This window comes from Oncorhynchus mykiss, chromosome 17, assembly GCF_013265735.2.
Source record: "Oncorhynchus mykiss isolate Arlee chromosome 17, USDA_OmykA_1.1, whole genome shotgun sequence".
Classification (NCBI taxonomy): domain Eukaryota; kingdom Metazoa; phylum Chordata; class Actinopteri; order Salmoniformes; family Salmonidae; genus Oncorhynchus; species Oncorhynchus mykiss.
The window spans coordinates 12785897-12805511 of record NC_048581.1 but is presented as its reverse complement, the minus strand read 5'-3'; the positions used below and the strand labels follow the sequence as shown (position 1 = coordinate 12805511).

The window sequence follows — 19615 nt, the reverse complement described above, 5'->3', positions numbered from 1 at the left end:
TAGCCTACTATTCAGTGAAGGACATAGGCCACCTTTTGGAAGTCTCAACATGTATTTTTCGTACTTAGCCTGAAGGCAATTGTGTAACTTTTTATTGTTTTTTTATTGTGTAACTTAATATGCCCCATGAGGTGAAGGAGCTCCTCATAATAACAACAAATGCCGCATCATCCCGCGGATGCGTTACCACGGGAACGAACCACCACCAACACAGTCACCGTGGGTGGCCGCCTGGCCGGTCAGTGTTTTGGGTTGGTGACTCGGCTATGCGTGCGTCCCATCTCCTTTCTCGGCTATGTGTGCGTCCCATCTCCTTTCTACTGAAGTCTGCACTCGTTCACTACTTCCCACAAATCTAAAAGCACTGGATTGGTGGAGGATGGGATAGAGTGAGAGTTTCTATAAGTATTCATTAAAGGACTGTATGGGTATAGGCTAAACATAACCAACAGTATATTTATTAGTAATTTCCTTTCAAATCAGTGAAGGGAAGTGAACAAGTAAACACTTTGGGAGAAAGGAGAGATAAACAGGGACGCTTGGTTGGTGAGAGTGGCGGGGACGTGCCCCATGCATGCCCGGTCTAGCTGGCTTGTTGTAGCAACCACGGTTGCCACGGGGAAGGGGCTGAATGAAACAGCTCTGCTGTGATGGTAGGATGGAGACCCATAACATAATCATCATCTCACAGGTGAGACCTGGGAACACTTTTGGAAAAGCTTTTCGCAAATAGTGTATCTTGATAGTATGCATATTGTGTAGACTTAGTTATGTTCGCTGGTTCTAATTTGACGCATGATTGTAGTTTTACGCATGACGTTTAACAGAATTGAGGCACATCTTGATTACTTCTAAATAAGCAAAATTTGTTGCTCTTGTTTTATGATAGAATAGGCGACGAGGAATGGAGACATTCAATGTACTTGGGAATGAAATCTCTCCGGGAGACGCACTACCGGGTCCGTCACACAACGAGACCGTTTGGAGCTTGTCACCTTCACCGGGCACCGGACCCTCACCTGTATCCGAGCTCTCCTTCAGCCTAAAGAGCCTCCGATGCCACGACGGCGCGTGAGTACACACACAGTTATCACGGTTACTTAAAAGCTAAAGAAAGCTTTGTGTAGGCTAGGAGATGTGGAATAATATAAGAAATACAATGTGGGCACGTTGGGACGTTGTGCGTAACAGAGCGACTGGAGACTATCAAGTCCAGTTGTTATATAGTTGAACATCTTTTGATCTTTGTTAGTTAAAAAACAAACTTTAATTTCATACTCCACAGCGACACCCCGCGCAGAAAGCTGCGACTGACGCCGGAGCTAGTGACTCCCAGTCCCCCTGGGCCCACGCCGGGTTCGACTTGTGGCAGAGGGCTTGCCCCCCAGGGAGACGAGACGCCGACAGGTCTGGGCAAGCTCTGGATGACAGACGGTGAAATATCCTAATCAATGATTAGCGGTTCCTCATGGCTTGATGACGCTGGGTAGAGTTAGAATGCATCAGAGGCAGAACTATTTGTTCAATCCCAAATGGGACACTGTTCCCGACATAGTGCACTACTTCTGACTAGAGCCCCATGTTGGCCCCTGTCAAAGGTAGTATAGGTAGTGTATAGAGAATAGGGTGCAATTTGGGACAAAAACATTGGGATTTAAATCCAGTTTGTCCAGAATTTAAATCTCTGTATATCTTATGTTGAGTATGACTTTTCAGTTTGTGAATCATTTACATGTGTAGCTTCCCTTTTGATATCTACATTTTTTCCCACAATATTCTCTCTATGTAGGTAATGTCCTAACAGACTCCGGGAACAGGAGAAGGGGAGAGAGGTGAGGACACATGGATTCTATAAGCAAAAATTGCAAAGTGATTATTTGGTGCCTACAAATAACAGGCGTCTGGTGACCCCTTAATTGGGGAGGACGGCTCATAGTAATGGCTGGAACGGAATAAATGGAATGGTAAGGAACACATCAAACACATAGTTTCCATGTGTTTGATATCATTCCATTGACTCCATTCCAGACATTATTAGGAGCCGTCCTTCCCTCAGCACATCCTGTCTGCTGTCTGAATGACATTTTCAATCATTGTACCATTTACTTTATAGGTTTCTCTCCCCTGCATGTTCTGCTCCTAAAACGGTGAGTATTTACACAGAAACTGAGGGAATAATAATCAATAAGGTCCTGGAATTGGAACAGAGTGACTGGAACAACTCTGGGCTCTAACTATATTCAGGAACATCATCATGCGATGTTCTGGTTCTGGTTGTCCAGAAGCGTCTGCGTGTGAAGCTGTCGACCCGGTTCTGCAGCGCTGCAGTTCAGAGGTCAGACCCAGGGGTCAGGGGTCTCAGATGTCAAGGTCAGAGTTCCCCGCCAGGAGGCGGAGCCTTGCGTGTCCGTCAGGGTGACGTGGAGCTGCCAGATGTTGAGGTGAGATCCATTTGCAGTGTTCCACCATGCTCCCTGAAGTTTGCACCCCTACATACAAGAGCACACGACGGGGAGGAGGGTAGAGAATGATAAACATAGGATCCCCCTATAAACCTGGGGCACATTTGTGTCACATTAGTTTCATGAAGTCTGGTTAAAAACAATGTATCTCATCAGGCATTGCTCTCTGTACGGCGGGTCAGGGCCAGGAGGCGGCATTTCCCTCCCAGTAGCCTCCTGGGTTTTACCATGGAGGACCACACCCTGACAGGAGATTACAGCAAGGTGTGCAACCTCACATCAACATTTTCACAACGTTGTAAAAAAAAAATGTTTTCTCCCCCAGCTGGGTGATAGTAGGCTAGGACACGCCCTTGATTGGCTGAATCTGGTGTGTTAGTGCTGTGCTAGAACAATATGTTTAATGTGTGTGTGTGTGTCCACAGCCACTACTGTTACCAGTAGAGAGAGTGGAACACCAGGATCTTCACTGCGTCTCAGCCCAAACAGTAAGTCCTCTCCTTTCCTCCATCTCTCCATCTTTCCTTCCTTCCTTCCTTCCTTCCTTCCTTCCTTCCTTCCTTCCTTCCTTCCTTCCTTCCTTCCTTCCTTCCTTCCTTCCTTCCTTCCTTCCTTCCTTCCTTCCTTTCCTTGTTGCTCCACTCCCACTCTCTATGTTCTCTCTATATTCTCCTTCATCCTCTTCATCATAATCATAAAGGATATCCACATCAGATACATATGTGGACTACAACACTGCTTATTGGACTTCAACATCCTGTTAGCTATGGTATCTAGAGGGTTGTCTCCTGCTCGTACTGTTACTGTGGTAAACTGGAGGTGCATTTCTCCTGATGGCCTGCAGGTGGCGTCTCTGCTAAGAGGACAGTACAGCGGTACAGTGGGAGACTTCCTCATCATAGACTGTCGCTACCCTTATGAGTACCACGGTGGACACATCAGGGTGATGTTTTTTGAGTAAACCAAATAGAGAAATAAACCAAAACCTTGACCATAATATTGATGAAATGTATTTTATTATACATAATAAGTTAACGACTGACTGGTCTGATAACTTATAACCTATTGTATAGGCCTGCTCATCTGAGTCCTCTACACACACACATATACAGTGCCTTGCGAAAGTATTCGGCCCCCTTGAACTTTGCGACCTTTTGCCACATTTCAGGCTTCAAACATAAAGATATAAAACTGTATTTTTTTGTGAAGAATCAACAACAAGTGGGACACAATCATGAAGTGGAACGACATTTATTGGATATTTCAAACTTTTTTAACAAATCAAAAACTGAAAAATTGGGCGTGCAAAATTATTCAGCCCCCTTAAGTTAATAATTTGTAGCGCCACCTTTTACTGCGATTACAGCTGTAAGTCGCTTGGGGTATGTCTCTATCAGTTTTGCACATCGAGAGACTGACATTTTTTCCCATTCCTCCTTGCAAAACAGCTTGAGCTCAGTGAGGTTGGATGGAGAGCATTTGTGAACAGCAGTTTTCAGTTCTTTCCACAGATTCTCGATTGGATTCAGGTCTGGACTTTGACGGCCATTCTAACACCTGGATATGTTTATTTTTGAACCATTCCATTGTAGATTTTGCTTTATGTTTTGGATCATTGTCTTGTTGGAAGACAAATCTCCGTCCCAGTCTCAGGTCTTTTGCAGACTACATCAGGTTTTCTTCCAGAATGGTCCTGTATTTGGCTCCATCCATCTTCCCATCAATTTTAACCATCTTCCCTGTCCCTGCTGAAGAAAAGCAGGCCCAAACCATGATGCTGCCAACACCATGTTTGACAGTGGGGATGGTGTGTTCAGCTGTGTTGCTTTTACGCCAAACATAACGTTTTGCATTGTTGCCAAAAAGTTCAATTTTGGTTTCATCTGACCAGAGCACCTTCTTCCACATGTTTGGTGTGTCTCCCAGGTGGCTTGTGGCAAACTTTAAACAACACTTTTTATGGATATCTTTAAGAAATGGCTTTCTTCTTGCCACTCTTCCATAAAGGCCAGATTTGTGCAATATACGACTGATTGTTGTCCTATGGACAGAGTCTCCCACCTCAGCTGTAGATCTCTGCAGTTCATCCAGAGTGATCATGGGCCTCTTGGCTGCATCTCTGATCAGTCTTCTCCTTGTATGAGCTGAAAGTTTAGAGGGACGGCCAGGTCTTGGTAGATTTGCAGTGGTCTGATACTCCTTCCATTTCAATATTATCGCTTGCACAGTACTCCTTGGGATGTTTAAAGCTTGGGAAATCTTTTTGTATCCAAATCCGGCTTTAAACTTCTTCACAACAGTATCTCGGACCTGCCTGGTGTGTTCCTTGTTCTTCATGATGCTCTCTGCGCTTTTGACGGACCTCTGAGACTATCACAGTGCAGGTGCATTTATACGGAGACTTGATTACACATAGGTGGATTGTATTTATCATCATTAGTCATTTAGGTCAACATTGGATCATTCAGAGATCCTCACTGAACTTCTGGAGAGAGTTTGCTGCACTGAAAGTAAAGGGGCTGAATAATTTTGCACGCCCAATTTTTCAGTTTTTGATTTGTTAAAAAAGTTTGAAATATCCAATAAATGTCGTTCCACTTCATGATTGTGTCCCACTTGTTGTTGATTCTTCACAAAAAAATACAGTTTTATGTCTTTATGTTTGAAGCCTGAAATGTGGCAAAAGGTCACAAAGTTCCAGGGGGCCGAATACTTTCGCAAGGCACTGTATATATATATATATGTAGAGGACTCAGATGAGCAGGCCCATACTGTAGGTCATAAGTTATCAGACCAGTCAGTCGTTAACTTATTATGTATAATAAAATACATTTCATTAATATTATGGTCAAGGTTTTGGTTTATTATTATATATATATATATATATATACAGTACCAGTCAAACGTTTGGACACACCTACACATTCAAGGGTTTTTCTTTACTTTGACTATTTTCTACATTGTAGAATAACAGTGAAGACATCAAAACTATGAAATAACACATATGGAATCATGTAGTATTGCAGCCCAAATAAATGACACAAAAAATAAGAAGAGACATGCTTGGCCCAAGAAACACGAGCAATGGACATTAGACCGGTGGAAATCTGTCCTTTGATCTGATGAGTCCAAATTTGAGATTTTTGGTTCCAACCGCCGTGTCTTTGTGAGTCGCAGAGTAGGTGAATGGATGATCTCCGCATGTTGTTCCCACCGTTAAGCATGGAGAAGGAGGTGTGATGGTGTGGGGGTGCTTTGCTGGTGACACTCTCTGTGATTTATTTAGAATTCAAGGCACACTTACTTAACCAGTATGGCTACCACAGCATTCTGCAGTGATACGCCATCCCATCTGGTTTGCGCTTAGTGGGATTATCATTTGTTTTTCCAACAGTACAATGACCCAACACATCTCCAGCTGTGTACGGGCTATTTGACCAAAAAGGAGAGTAATGGAGTGCTGTGGGAACTCCTTCAAGACTGTTGGAAAAGCATTCCAGGTGAAGCTGGTTGAGAGAATGCCAAGAGTGTGCAAAGCTGTCATCAAGGCAAAGGGTGGCTACTTTGAAGAATCTAATATATATTTTGATTTGTTTAATACTTTTTTGGTTAGTACATGATTCCATATGTGTTATTTCATAGTTTTGATGTCTTCACTATTATTCTGCAATGTAGAATATATTTTAAAAATACAGAAAAACCCTTGAATGAGTAGGTGTGTCCAAACCTTTGACTGGTACTATATATACATTTATATATTTATGTTGTTCTCCATGTGTCCCATAGGGGGCAGACAACCTCCACACCGAGGCTCAGATCCAGGGGGCTTTACTCCAGCTCCCTGCCCTCTTACAGCTCTCCTCCTGGGGCAGAGCTCCCACCAGCCCCCCTGGACAGGCTCCAGATCCAGGCGTCAGTGGTACTTCCATGGGTGGAGTGTTACAGAGGTCCAGCTCACAGTCACATTCACCCGGAAGTGGTACCACGCCACCAGAACAGGGGTCACCCATGGAGGGGTTATCGCCACGGAAACTGATTGTGTTCCACTGCGAGTTCTCGTCAGAGAGGGGCCCGCGGCTGTAAGAGAACAACACACACACTCGTCTGCACACAAACACACACACACAAACAGAGAAACACACACACATTCCCACCCACACGCTGCATGCACCCCTCATCCCACAAACATACACAACTTCTGGATCCTGATACTGGCTGTTCTCACCTTTCCCCTGTAGATGTCATTACCTGAGAGAGCTGGACAGAGCGCTCCATGCCTCCCTCTACCCTTTGCTCTTCTACCCTGAGCTGTACCTGCTGGAGGGGGGCTACAGACACTTCTACTCCTGCTACCCGGTACGGTTCCTAAGTACATCATTGTAGCGAATTCAGGGGGTAGCTCCGATCGCTGTCACTACAACAACCTAACCAGCGTTACGCCAAGAGGGTTGTCCAGTCGCTACATTATGAAGCACGTCTTAAACTGAGATGTAATAGGACAGTTTCTTCATAATCAATGTATACTTCCTACTTATAATAGTGTAGCAAATGTTAGGGGGGAGGGATAGTTACGACTGACACTTGAGCCTAGATCCCTGTCAGTCCAACAGCTTCACCTATTTACAAGGTTGCTAGAGGTATTGTACTAAAAATCGCTACGAAGTGAAACAGTATCTTCTTCATATTCGATGTCTCAGAGCAGTGAATCACAAACGGTCTTTTAAGCGTTCCTCATTTTCCCTTGACTCTCTGAATAAACAAGAGCATTGTTTCTAGTTACAACGCAGAGTGTTGTTGACACAACCCTGAAGGTCTCAGCCATGACCCCCACCCCCATGATTTAGACATTTAGGGGGGGGGGGGTATTCATTTCCAAATGATCTTCTATTCAGCCTATTCATAAAAGCTTTCAATGCATTTTCCCTCTGTTCCTCTGCCTGACTGCCTGCCTGTCTGTCTGCCTGACTGCCTGCCTGCCTGTCTGTCTGCCTGACTGCCTGCCTGTCTGCCTGCCTGCCTGTCTGTCTGTCTGCCTGCCTGTCTGTCTGTCTGTCTGCCTGCCTGCCTGCCTGCCTGCCTGCCTGCCTGCCTGCCTGCCTACCTGCCTGCCTGCCTGTCTGTCTGTCTGTCTGTTTGTAAGTCTTTCAATCTGTCTGCCTGTTTGTCTGTCTGTCTGTCTGCCTGTCTATTTATCTGCCTTTCTAGGAGCTGTGTGAGCCGCGTGGCTATGTTCCCATGCTCCACCGGGAGTACAGAGAGCAGCTGGGACGATTCAGACGGAAGACCAAGTCACGACTCCACAGGAGACTGCCGCTCTACAAGACTCACTGATTGGACACTTGCTTGCATACCAAGTTTCTACGGTTTCCTTTACACAATGGTGACTGCCACCCTTACAGTCTGCTGTCAGATTGGATAGATTGGTATCAGGTGGTTGTTGCAGATCTCTTTTGAAATGAGTTATCAATAAAGTTGTTTCAATACAAAAAGAATGTGTCATTATCAGGGCCTTATGTTGTGACATAATAAACTTCCTTTTTCATGCAAGGGACAGAGAGAGGAAGATATGGCAGCATATTAGTAGCCCATAATACATATAAAAACAAGCAATACAATAATAGGTTACCCATAAAGTATCTCAATACTACGCATACACCAAACATAGGCCTAAAATGTAATCACTGTGATACGATGGTCGCCTAGGCTACTGTGCTTTCTATCCACTGAACTTCACTGGCTGACGTGCTCCACTGCGCGTTCGCTTCCTCCGCACCGCACACGAGAGGGTTTCTGATTGGTCTAGCGCGGCAGGAAGTCTATCGGCATTATTCAGAAGGAGCTTTCAAGTTCACAACGGAACAGCCAGCCTAGGTAACCTCTCGAACCGAATCCTCATTTCATATCAGCCACGACACTACTGCGGGGATTTTCTCCGCATTTGACAACAAGATTTTTGCTCTTAAATTCCCGAAAATACAGCGGAAGTCGATTCAAACGTCACGGATTCGAGATGGCTGCGTACAAGTTGGTTCTGATCCGTCATGGAGAGAGCTGCTGGAACCAGGAGAACCGCTTCTGCGGATGGTTCGACGCGGACCTCAGTGAAACCGGGGAGCAGGAGGCGAAGAGAGGAGGACAGGCGTTAAAAGGTGACCCGGTCTATATTGTTACACAGTATAATGTATATCTCTTTCGTTCTCTCGTAGGATTAACACGGGGCATGGAGGGCCATGGAGAGTTTTGCTGACAGATAGTAGGGCAGGCTATTCCCGTTACGCAAGGCGCGGCTTGAGGAAACAGGCAGTTGTGTCACTGCAGCATTATCTAAACCATCACTTGAAGGACTTGCCCTGTGGCATAATGTGAACTGTTATCAGCCCCTACAACCTGAAAGCATTTCTGTTCTCTCTATAGTGTAGCTGGTCAAATTGAGGTTGTGTTTGGCTTATAGCCTAGCCTGGATAGCCTAAAGCAACTCGCCCCCAAAATAAGGGTGCATCTCAATAGTCTGAAGTGGACTCCTCTTCTTGTCTCCTTTCCTTCACCTGCATAAGTAATATGGTGGTGGTGGATGCCTACCAGCTATTTACTGTAACCTGTAATTCTTTCACCTCTGTGCAGATGAAGGAAAGGAGACGAGGAAACCACTTGAGACCTAAGATGTACCCACAAGTAAAGAACCATATGTGTACGTCACTCATTGACCCCCCCCCCCCCCCCCCTCCCAACACACACACACACACTCTCTCTCTAAGCCCTACTCTCTCTCTCTCTCCTCCTCAGATGCTGGCTATGAGTTTGATGTGTGCTACACCTCAGTCCTGAAGAGAGCCATCCGGACTCTGTGGTTGGTCCTGGACGGGATCGACCAGATGTGGCTTCCTGTCCACCGCACCTGGCGCCTCAACGAGCGCCACTACGGAGGCCTGACGGGGCTCAACAAGGCAGAGACAGCGGAGAAGCACGGCGAGGCCCAGGTTAAGATCTGGAGGAGGAGCTATGACACCCCGCCTCCTCCCATGGAGGAGGAGCACAACTTCTACAACAACATCAGCCAGGTGAGAGGGATACGGACACACACGCACGTACGCACACAGAGGTACACACACAGAAGCATGCACACAGAAGCATTCACACAGAAGCATGCACATAGAGGCATACACACATCTACAACACCACTGAACTCATATTCTGTGATTAGACATCATGGTGTCAGCCATACAGACTTGGGCTAACAGGGTTTGACTTTGCAGCACTAATATTCTCTTTCCTGCAGGACCGTCGCTATGGGGACCTGACGGAGGATCAGCTGCCGTCCTGTGAGAGCCTGAAGGACACTATTGCCCGGGCGCTGCCCTTCTGGAACGATGAAATCGTGCCCCAAATCAAGGACGGGAAGAGGGTTCTCATCGCCGCCCACGGCAACAGTCTCAGAGGCATTGTCAAGCACCTGGAGGGTAGGTCACTAGGGGCAGTGGGGTGGGGATGGATAGAGGAAGGGAGAGAGAGAGGGAGAAAGAACCTCCCTACATCTCAACGCTTACTCATGTTCCAGTGGTCATGCCAGAGTAATGGTATGTTACTGATATTGTTGTTTTTCTGATTGTTATTGTTGACTTGTTCTTGTTATTTACCTCAAGGTATGTCAGAGGAGGTCATCATGGTGTTGAACCTTCCTAGTGTTTAGTTGTATATGTTACTGATTGTTGTTGTTGTTGTTATTGTTGTTGACTTCCAGGTATGTCAGAGGAGGCCATCATGGAGCTCAACCTGCCTACAGGGATCCCCATCCTGTATGAACTGGACAAGAACCTGAAGCCTGTAGGGCCCATGCAGTTCCTGGGAGACGAGGAGACAGTGAAGAAGGCAATGGAGGCTGTGGCTGCCCAGGGCAAGGCCAAGAAATAGACACTGCGCCCCCGCGTGGTCAGGAGGCGTCGGTGTGGCTAGGACACGTTATAATGATAATAATCACTCACACAGTGTGACATTACATTATCATGTTTACACATAGACAGATATGTGTATATAACACACACATACACTTCAAATACACACAAACACACACATCACATTACACTATAGGTGGATTTGATAAGTCTTTGCTTTCCTGCACATTGAGATGTCAGTATTACACAGCCAATAGGAATCAGTAATGCTGGATTGTACGGATCATCATAATATGAGTTGATCAAGATTGTTTGAGTTGACCAAAAACACATAGGATAGGGACCAGCTAATAGGGTATTTACAGTATCCCAAAACACACAGGATAGGGACCAGCTAATAGAGTATTTACAGTATCCCAAAACACACAGGATAGGGACCAGCTAATAGGGTATTTACAGTATCCCAAAACACACAGGATAGGGACCAGCTAATAGGGTATTTACAGTATCCCAAAACACACAGGATAGGGACCAGCTAATAGGGTATTTACAGTATCCCAAAACACATAGGATAGGGACCAGCTAATAGAGTATTTACAGTATCCAAAAACACAGAATCAGGACCATCATATATAGTATTTATCTAAATGTGGAAAATGATAGAAAGTGTGCTTTCTACTGCCATGTAGTTTTGCACTGAGTGAACATGTATGTAAACATTGACGAGCACGTTTGAAAAAGGAAACATTGAATCTCATTGTTATTGTTGTATCTCTACGGCAACAGTATGTTATCGTGGTTCTGGTGGTTATTGTTAAAAGGGGCAGGCGGACTTGTTCTGTACTGTACTGCTGACCATAGAATTAGAATGGGTAGAATGGGCGTCCTCATTCAGGAGAGGTTCTATACCCCTTCCACTCATTCTAATGTCATGTTGTTGACCTGTGCTTAGTGTTCTGTGTGGAATAAATAAAGATTCATCTTATTATTTATGAGCTGTCAAATGACTGTGTCCCTTGTCTGTTTCACAAGCTGCATATTTCTAGACTTGGCAGAGTTGAGCTGATTACATGTATGCTGCAATTTAGTGCTGGACTTGGACTGATATAGGTGCCAGTACTCATTTTGGGTGCTGGTACTGTTTATATTTAGTTGCAGGAGCTCCACAATACTTTTGTGCTAATATTCTATAAGAGGAACAGGAGCTCAGGCAGTAGAAAAATGTAGGTGCTGGTACTCCAGCTCCTGCAGATGTCCAGCTCTGGAGCAATTACAACAAACGTGAGCCCTGCAACTGTTCTCTCCTCTTGCCTGTTCGTTTCTGTCTGGCTGCACTATTTTCTAATTTGCTCTAAAACAAAAACATTTCCATTGATCATACTGGATACATCTCTTGTTCTTTATTCCCTGTCTGCACTCATCTTAAATGAGAGTTCTAATGAGTGTAGGTGAAGGAACGGAGAGAAGGTCGCTTTAGACTTGACGCACTCAGAACCAGGACACTGACTTCATCCGGAAAACCACAACAAAGATGGCGGACCAACCTTTCCGTCAAAGACTTGAGCTCCAGGTCACATCCAATCGGCTTGCGTTCTGCTCTTCTTGAAACATGTCTCCCATGAAGCTGTGTGTTCCAGGTGAGTCTGACATTACAAACTTTTAAATGAGTTGATAATGGCATTCTTTTCACATTTGAGACCATTAGACAAATACGTTAGGCAATATGTTTTTGAAGGTTATATTGCTATTTATAGCTTTCTAGCACGGGAAATGCGTGCTGTGCCACCACATGCTCGTTTACGTTCTAGCCTAGCTAGGTAGCTAACTCAGTCTATTTTACTGTTTTCTAGCTAACTAGCGTGACCTAACCTAGTGTATTTATTCCACATTATGTGAAATACAAACGCAATGCATAGTCACTTGGTACAAGGCATGACATCGTTTGCTAAATTACGAGATTGGGGGGTCTAGCTAGCGATGTTGGGCTTGAAAAGTACCTAGAAGACATCACATTTTTTAAGTGCCCTGCCCACCGCCTCCGGGAGGAGCGAACGGGGAGCCCACTAATTCCAAGCGTTCCATCTCTTGTTTTGATCGACTCTACGTGCAAATGTTGAATTAACCCCGGGGACTTCTCATGTCGGCTAAATGTCAGTGAAATGTCAACTATAAGGGCAGTGATTTATTTTGATTGTCGTTTGATTTACGCATATGTTTGTCAGGAACTGGGACGAGAAACTCTTGAGTGATTTAGCGATTCTGATGGTTTTTGTCAGACTATTATTATATTCTACTATTGGAAATGTGATAGATCAGCAGGACTCTGTTTACACAAAACATGTCTGTCTCTCTACCTCTGTCTGTCTGGTAATGATAGTGGTTGTCTTATCTACCTTAGTTGAAAGCAGCGACTGTAAGTCTCTGGATATCTGCGAAAAGTTCAAATGTTTCTCTCCCTGTGTGTGTATACATCTCTCTCTCCCTGCAGGTGATAGGCTATGCAGCACAGAAGACTGTATGCCCGGTACTGGGGTGTACCTACGACACGGCTACATCTACTCCTCGCTAGCAGGCTATGTACTCAGGAAGAACGAAGGAGAGGAGGTGAGACGGGGACAACAGGGTGTACCAGGGTGTATTCATTAGTCACAGAACACAAAACATTTGGTCTCTTGCTAAATATTTACTTAAAAACCTTTTGCATAAAAAACAAGTTTCTATTGGACAAATTCAGGTAGTTTCCTCCCCATTCCGTTTGTTTCCTAGAGTAAACACTAAACAGCCAAACATTTTGCTACAGTCTGCCACTAATGAACACACCCCTGTTGCGCTGGTTTTTTAAGCACTAACAACACTTGTCTTTTTGTGACTAGTGCTGATTATAGCTGCTTTATTGAGGGGTTTTACTTCTTGTGACTGTGATATGTGGTTGTCTTACATTTTTTAATAATTTGACTAATTTAGCACACTTCTCCAGAGCGACTTGAGTGCATCTGTTTTGATATTGGTCCCTCGTGGGAATCAAACCCACAACCCAGGCGTTCCAAGCACCATGCTCTACCAACTGAGCTGCACGGGATCACCTACCTTAGTTGGAAAAAACTAACTGGAAATTGCTCTGGATAAGAGTGTCTGCTTTGAAATGAAATGTGATTTATGAGGTGTGATCAGAAGTGTGACGGGGAGGGACGATGAGAGGAGGTGAAAGGAGGAGGAGGGGATTAGAGGGGAGTGGCTGGTTTATTGGCATGGGGGAAAGCAGTTGGGGCTGGGTTTGGGTGTGGGACTCACGTCAATGGTTATTTATTGTGTAACATTCCTGGAAGTAGAGAAACCACTCCAGGTTTGTTCACTTGGAACCCCTGAGGAATTATGCAGTGTTGTGGGAACGAAATGTAACATGTTCACACCTTAATCCTTCCTTGTCTTTACATTGACACTTCAGTCGTGTGTGTGTGTGTGTGTGTGTGTGTGTGTGTGTGTCTGCAGCTACCAGTCATCTCGGTGGTGAGAGAAACCGAGGCTCAGCTACTACCAGATGTAGGAGCCATAGTGACCTGTAAGGTGAGGTTTGGAGGGCCCTTGACGTGCGCGTGTCCACTTCTTGTACACCCTGGTAGTTGTTGTAGACCCACGTGCACAGCTTTTTAGCACCACATCACCTGGATTAAACCAGACAGAGTACTTTTGAGGATTGATAGATGAGGTGAGGTGCTCTTGTCACTGATCCAAGCTCTCAACAATAGGTGTGTGTGTGTGTTTAACCTCATTGATAACCGCCCTGATCGGTCTCCCTTCCTGTCCAGGTGACCTGTATCAACCCCAGGTTTGCCAAGGTCCACATCCTCTACGTTGGTTCCACGCCACTGAAGGACCGTTTTAGAGGAACCATCCGGTAACAGGGATTGTCTTATTACTGTTATTCTCATGGAGTGTCCCAAATGCCACTCTAGTCCCTATTCAGTGCACTACTTTTGTCTGGGGTCCAGATGGCAACCTATGGGCTCTGGTCACAAGTAGTACACTACATAGGATACCATTTGGGACTATATAGGGAATAGGGTGCCATTTGGGACTATATAGGGAATAGGGTGCCATTTGGGACTATATAGAGAACAGGATGCCATAACCTTCAAATCTGATCAAAACTAATCTACTGTTTACTACACAAATATACACAGGAAAGAAGATGTACGAGCAACAGAAAAAGACAGGGTATGTTTTTGAATCAATCTAAAGTTCCCCCACTGTTTGAATCATATAGACCCATCTGTTACTGTTAATCATGACGTCATACCGTCTGTTACTGTTAATCATGACGTCATACCGTCTGTTACTGTTAATCATGACGTCATACCGTCTGTTACTGTTTATCATGACGTCATACCGCCTGTTACTGTTTATCATGACGTCATACCGTCTGTTACTGTTTATCATGACGTCATACCGCCTGTTACTGTTTATCATGACGTCATACCGCCTGTTACTGTTAATCATGACGTCATACCGCCTGTTACTGTTTGTCATGACGTCATACCGTCTGTTACTGTTTATCATGACGTCATACCGTCTGTTACTGTTTGTCATGACGTCATACCGCCTGTTACTGTTTGTCATGACGTCATACCGCCTGTTACTGTTTGTCATGACGTCATACCGCCTGTTACTGTTTGTCATGACGTCATACCGCCTGTTACTGTTTATCATGACGGCATACCGTCTGTTACTGTTTGTCATGACGTCATACCATCTGTTACTGTTTATCATGACGTCATACCGTCTGTTACTGTTTGTCATGACGTCATACCGCCTGTTACTGTTTGTCATGACGTCATACCGCCTGTTACTGTTTGTCATGACGTCATACCGCCTGTTACTGTTTGTCATGACGTCATACCGTCTGTTACTGTTTATCATGACGTCATACCGCCTGTTACTGTTTATCATGACGTCATACCGTCTGTTACTGTTTATCATGAAATATCATACCGTCTGTTACCGTTTATCATGAAATATCATACCGTCTGTTACTGTTTGTCATGACGTCATACCGCCTGTTACTGTTTGTCATGACGTCATACCGTCTGTTGCTGTTTGTCATGACGTCATACCGTCTGTTACGGTTTGTCATGACGTCATACCGCCTGTTACTGTTTGTCATGACGTCATACCGTCTGTTACGGTTTATCATGACGTCATACCGTCTGTTACTGTTTATCATGAAATATCATACCGTCTGTTACTGTTTATCATGAAATATCATACCGTCTGTTACTGTTTATCATGACGTCATACCGTCTGTTACCGTTTGTCATGACGTCATACCGTCTGTTACTGTTTATCATGACGTCATACCGTCTGTTACTGTTTATCATGAAATATCATACCGTCTGTTACTGTTTATCATGAAATATCATACCGTCTGTTACCGTTTATCATGACGTCATACCGTCTGTTGCTGTTTGTCATGACGTCATACCGTCTGTTACTGTTTGTCATACCGTCTGTTACTGTTTATCATGACGTCATACCGTCTGTTACTGTTTGTCATGACGTCATACCGCCTGTTACTGTTTGTCATGACGTCATACCGTCTGTTACTGTTTGTCATGACGTCATACCGTCTGTTACTGTTTGTCATGACGTCATACCGTCTGTTACTGTTTATCATGACGGCATACCGTCTGTTACTGTTTGTCATGACGTCATACCGCCTGTTACTGTTTGTCATGACGTCATACCGCCTGTTACTGTTTGTCATGACGTCATACCGTCTGTTACTGTTTGTCATGACGTCATACCGCCTGTTACTGTTTGTCATGACGTCATACCGTCTGTTACGGTTTGTCATGACGTCATACCGTCTGTTACTGTTTATCATGACGTCATACCGCCTGTTACTGTTTGTCATGACGTCATACCGTCTGTTACGGTTTATCATGACGTCATACCGTCTGTTACTGTTTATCATGAAATATCATACCGTCTGTTACTGTTTATCATGAAATATCATACCGTCTGTTACTGTTTATCATGACGTCATACCGTCTGTTACGGTTTGTCATGACGTCATACCGCCTGTTACTGTTTATCATGAAATATCATACCGTCTGTTACTGTTTATCATGAAATATCATACCGTCTGTTACCGTTTATCATGACGTCATACCGTCTGTTGCTGTTTGTCATGACGTCATACCGTCTGTTACTGTTTATCATGACGTCATACCGTCTGTTACTGTTTATCATGACGTCATACCGTCTGTTACCGTTTATCATGACGTCATACCGTCTGTTACTGTTTATCATGACGTCATACCGTCTGTTACTGTTTGTCATGACGTCATACCGTCTTAGCTCGTTTTTTAATTGTAATAGACTGGGAACCACTATAACCTTTGACCTCTGTTGCAGGTGGAGACGTATAAAAGCTTCCGTCCTGGAGACATCGTCCTGGCTAAAGTCGTATCCTTCCTTTCGACAGTCTTTCCAGTTCAGTAACTAGGTAGTAACACAGGGACAGTCAACCAGTGACTGATGTTGGGCTGGTTCTATTCCCTTAGTGCAGTGTAGCTTTCACCATATTGCTTAAATGTTCAATTGTGAATGTTCGAAATCAGCCAGACAGAACGCACAAAACCACTGATCTATGAATCACCTTGCATCCCAAATAACTACTCATTATGTGATCAAGATGACTGATTCTGTGCCTTTCCAAGTGTTGCCCTTTAACCTCCTGACCCCCAGATCTCCCTGGGAGACGTCCAGTCCAACTACCTGTTGACCACAGCAGAGAACGAGCTGGGGGTGGTGGTAGCCCACAGTGAAGCAGGTGAGACTGGTCACATGACAACAACACTGCTGTTCTTAGCCCAGGGCTGTCCTTAACCCTAGGTTACCCTCCTTAACACAAGCCTTGGTTAACTGAAACCAACTGACACTTTTGTCAAGTAGTATATTTCTGTTTCCCTCCTCTCAGGAGCCCAGATGGTGTCTATCAGTAGTATATTTCTGTTTCCCTCCACTCAGGAGCCCAGATGGTGTCTATCAGTAGTATATTTCTGTTTCCCTCCTCTCAGGAGCCCAGATGGTGTCTATCAGTAGTATATTTCTGTTTCCCTCCTCTCAGGAGCCCAGATGGTGTCTATCAGTAGTATATTTCTGTTTCCCTCCTCTCAGGAGTCCAGATGGTGTCTATCAGTAGTATATATCTGTTTCCCTCCTCTCAGGAGCCCAGATGGTGTCTATCAGTAGTATATTTCTGTTTCCCTTCTCTCAGGAGTCCAGATGGTGTCTATCAGTAGTATATTTCTGTTTCCCTCCTCTCAGGAGCCCAGATGGTGTCTATCAGTAGTATATTTCTGTTTCCCTCCTCTCAAGAGCCCAGATGGTGTCTATCAGTAGTATATTTCTGTTTCCCTCCTCTCAGGAGCCCAGATGGTGTCTATCAGTAGTATATTTCTGTTTCCCTCCTCTCAGGAGCCCAGATGGTGTCTATCAGTAGTATATTTCTGTTTCCCTCCTCTCAGGAGCCCAGATGGTGTCTATCAGTAGTATATTTCTGTTTCCCTCCTCTCAGGAGCCCAGATGGTGTCTATCAGTAGTATATTTCTGTTTCCCTCCTCTCAGGAGCCCAGATGGTGTCTATCAGTAGTATATTTCTGTTTCCCTCCTCTCAGGAGCCCAGATGGTGTCTATCAGTAGTATATTTCTGTTTCCTTCCTCTCAGGAGCCCAGATGGTGTCTATCAGTAGTATATTTCTGTTTCCCTCCTCTCAGGAGCCCAGATGGTGTCTATCAGTAGTATATTTCTGTTTCCCTCCTCTCAGGAGCCCAGATGGTGCCTATCAGCTGGTGTGAGATGCAGTGCCCACGGACACACGCCAAAGAGTTCCGCAAGGTGGCCAGGGTGCAACCTGAGTACCTGCAGGCCTGAGCAGGGACCAGTGGGTGGCGTGCACCCCTCCAGCCCCCCCCGGCAGGGACCCCTTTCCCTTCCTCAAGAAACACACAGCTTCCATATCTCTGATAGAGAGACAAACACACTCACACTTGGATTGTGAACGATGCATTGTGTGTACAAAGGACCAAAATATTTTAGAGGTCATGTACAGATGCTTGGACATGATGCTTATATAGTACACAGGTCATTGACCTGACACACACACACAGAGCCTTGTGTTCAGGGGGGATACCTCGACACACACACAGCCTTATTTTCAGGAGGGATACCTCAACAGTAGATTCCTCCCTCTACAACCTACAGCAAGGCAGCATTTTTTTCCCTCCGGGTTCTGGAGGGCTACAGTAGAGGTGCAGGATTTTGTTCCAACCCAGCACTAGGACACCTGATTCAACTGATCACTGGGGCCTTGATTGGCTGACTCAGTCTCGTTAGTGCTGGACTGGAATAAAAGCCTGCACCTCTACTGTAGCCTTGTAGAACCAGGTGAGAGAGAAATGCTGCCTTGCTGTAGGTTGTAGAGGGAGGAATCTACTGGGCTACAATACTAGCCCTTTAGAAGCAGGAATAAATAACATCTGGGGTCACCTTCTGATCCGGGGTCACCTTCTGATCCGGGGTCACCTTCTGATCCCATACCCTTCTCCCTGAACTGTGCTCTCATGTATCCCCCCCCATGGATTAACATAGCATATCTCTTCCACCCGTCCTTTCCTTTTAAATCCATGAGGGGTAGTGAATGAGTTATAGAATCAGACCACAGCCCCGGGGTGACAGTCACCAGTACAGACAGGCCCAATTCCAAATCGACCCTTAAACCCTACACGCTAGTGAGTAGGGCTTGATTTGGGATTGGGCCTTAGACGGCTAACAGTTGAGATGTTGCAGTGAAACGCGTGGCGTTTTGTGGCGGCACCGTTGGACTCATACGACCACGTGGACCTTTCTGCACCAAGTCAGAGAAACGGAGATGTCTGGTTGGTTTTCTCCAAGAGGTGTTTCTTCTGTCGTTTCAAAACAATATTTCTGTTGTTTCTTCGTCTCATTTCTTCCTGTACTTGTCAGAGGCACATGTGTTTTTAGGAGTCAAATAAAGTGTATCATGTATGAACTACTCACCCTGTTCCAATGTTATTTACCTGTTATCAGAAAGGTTCATTTTAAAGATGTCTTTTTTTAAATGAAGTCCTTTATATAAGAGAGCCCCAACTGACCATCATTCATCATGTCCACTTGTTGACTGTGTAAAACAATTCTATGCTGTTTAAATGTCTAATTGACAGCTTATCAACTGCCAGTTT

General features: G+C 44.9%; 3 protein-coding genes across 9 annotated transcripts; all 3 read left to right on the top strand.

The window, feature by feature from the left end:
- The first annotated feature begins 280 nt into the window (after positions 1–280).
- LOC110485451 (M-phase inducer phosphatase 1) lies at positions 281–8159 on the top strand. Of its 4 annotated transcripts, none has more exons than XM_036949037.1 (12): positions 281–691; positions 890–1071; positions 1286–1434; positions 1790–1832; positions 2114–2147; positions 2283–2441; positions 2619–2726; positions 2888–2950; positions 3307–3405; positions 6318–6541; positions 6701–6818; positions 7668–8159. In XM_036949037.1, exons 1-12 carry the CDS (start codon positions 632–634, stop codon positions 7791–7793), a joined length of 1365 nt encoding a protein of 454 aa, XP_036804932.1. In that variant the 5' UTR covers positions 281–631; the 3' UTR covers positions 7794–8159. The 4 variants fall into 4 exon arrangements, with proteins under 4 accessions (XP_036804932.1, XP_036804933.1, XP_036804931.1 ...); XM_036949038.1 differs by having other exon boundaries at positions 287–691; positions 895–1071; positions 6249–6541; XM_036949036.1 differs by having other exon boundaries at positions 287–691; positions 1286–1407; positions 6249–6541.
- Positions 8160–8315: 156 nt separating this feature from the next.
- pgam1b (phosphoglycerate mutase 1b) lies at positions 8316–11355 on the top strand. Of its 2 annotated transcripts, XM_021567664.2 has the most exons (5): positions 8316–8333; positions 8442–8611; positions 9246–9520; positions 9739–9919; positions 10201–11355. In XM_021567664.2, exons 2-5 carry the CDS (start codon positions 8473–8475, stop codon positions 10368–10370), a joined length of 765 nt encoding a protein of 254 aa, XP_021423339.1. In that variant the 5' UTR covers positions 8316–8333; positions 8442–8472; the 3' UTR covers positions 10371–11355. The 2 variants fall into 2 exon arrangements, with proteins under 2 accessions (XP_021423339.1, XP_036804936.1); XM_036949041.1 differs by lacking the exons at positions 8316–8333; positions 8442–8611 and adding an exon at positions 9015–9150.
- A 492-nt stretch (positions 11356–11847) lies between these two features.
- Positions 11848–19490, top strand: LOC110493413 (exosome complex component CSL4). 3 transcript variants are annotated; one of them, XM_036949042.1, is made up of 8 exons: positions 11848–11988; positions 12840–12955; positions 13841–13915; positions 14158–14246; positions 14533–14566; positions 16766–16816; positions 17099–17183; positions 17331–18154. In XM_036949042.1, exons 1-8 carry the CDS (start codon positions 11961–11963, stop codon positions 17453–17455), a joined length of 603 nt encoding a protein of 200 aa, XP_036804937.1. In that variant the 5' UTR covers positions 11848–11960; the 3' UTR covers positions 17456–18154. The 3 variants fall into 3 exon arrangements, with proteins under 3 accessions (XP_036804937.1, XP_036804939.1, XP_036804938.1); XM_036949044.1 differs by lacking the exon at positions 17331–18154 and adding an exon at positions 18181–19490 and having other exon boundaries at positions 11850–11988; XM_036949043.1 differs by lacking the exon at positions 11848–11988 and adding an exon at positions 12056–12501 and having other exon boundaries at positions 17331–18156.
- The last annotated feature ends 125 nt before the right edge of the window (positions 19491–19615 follow it).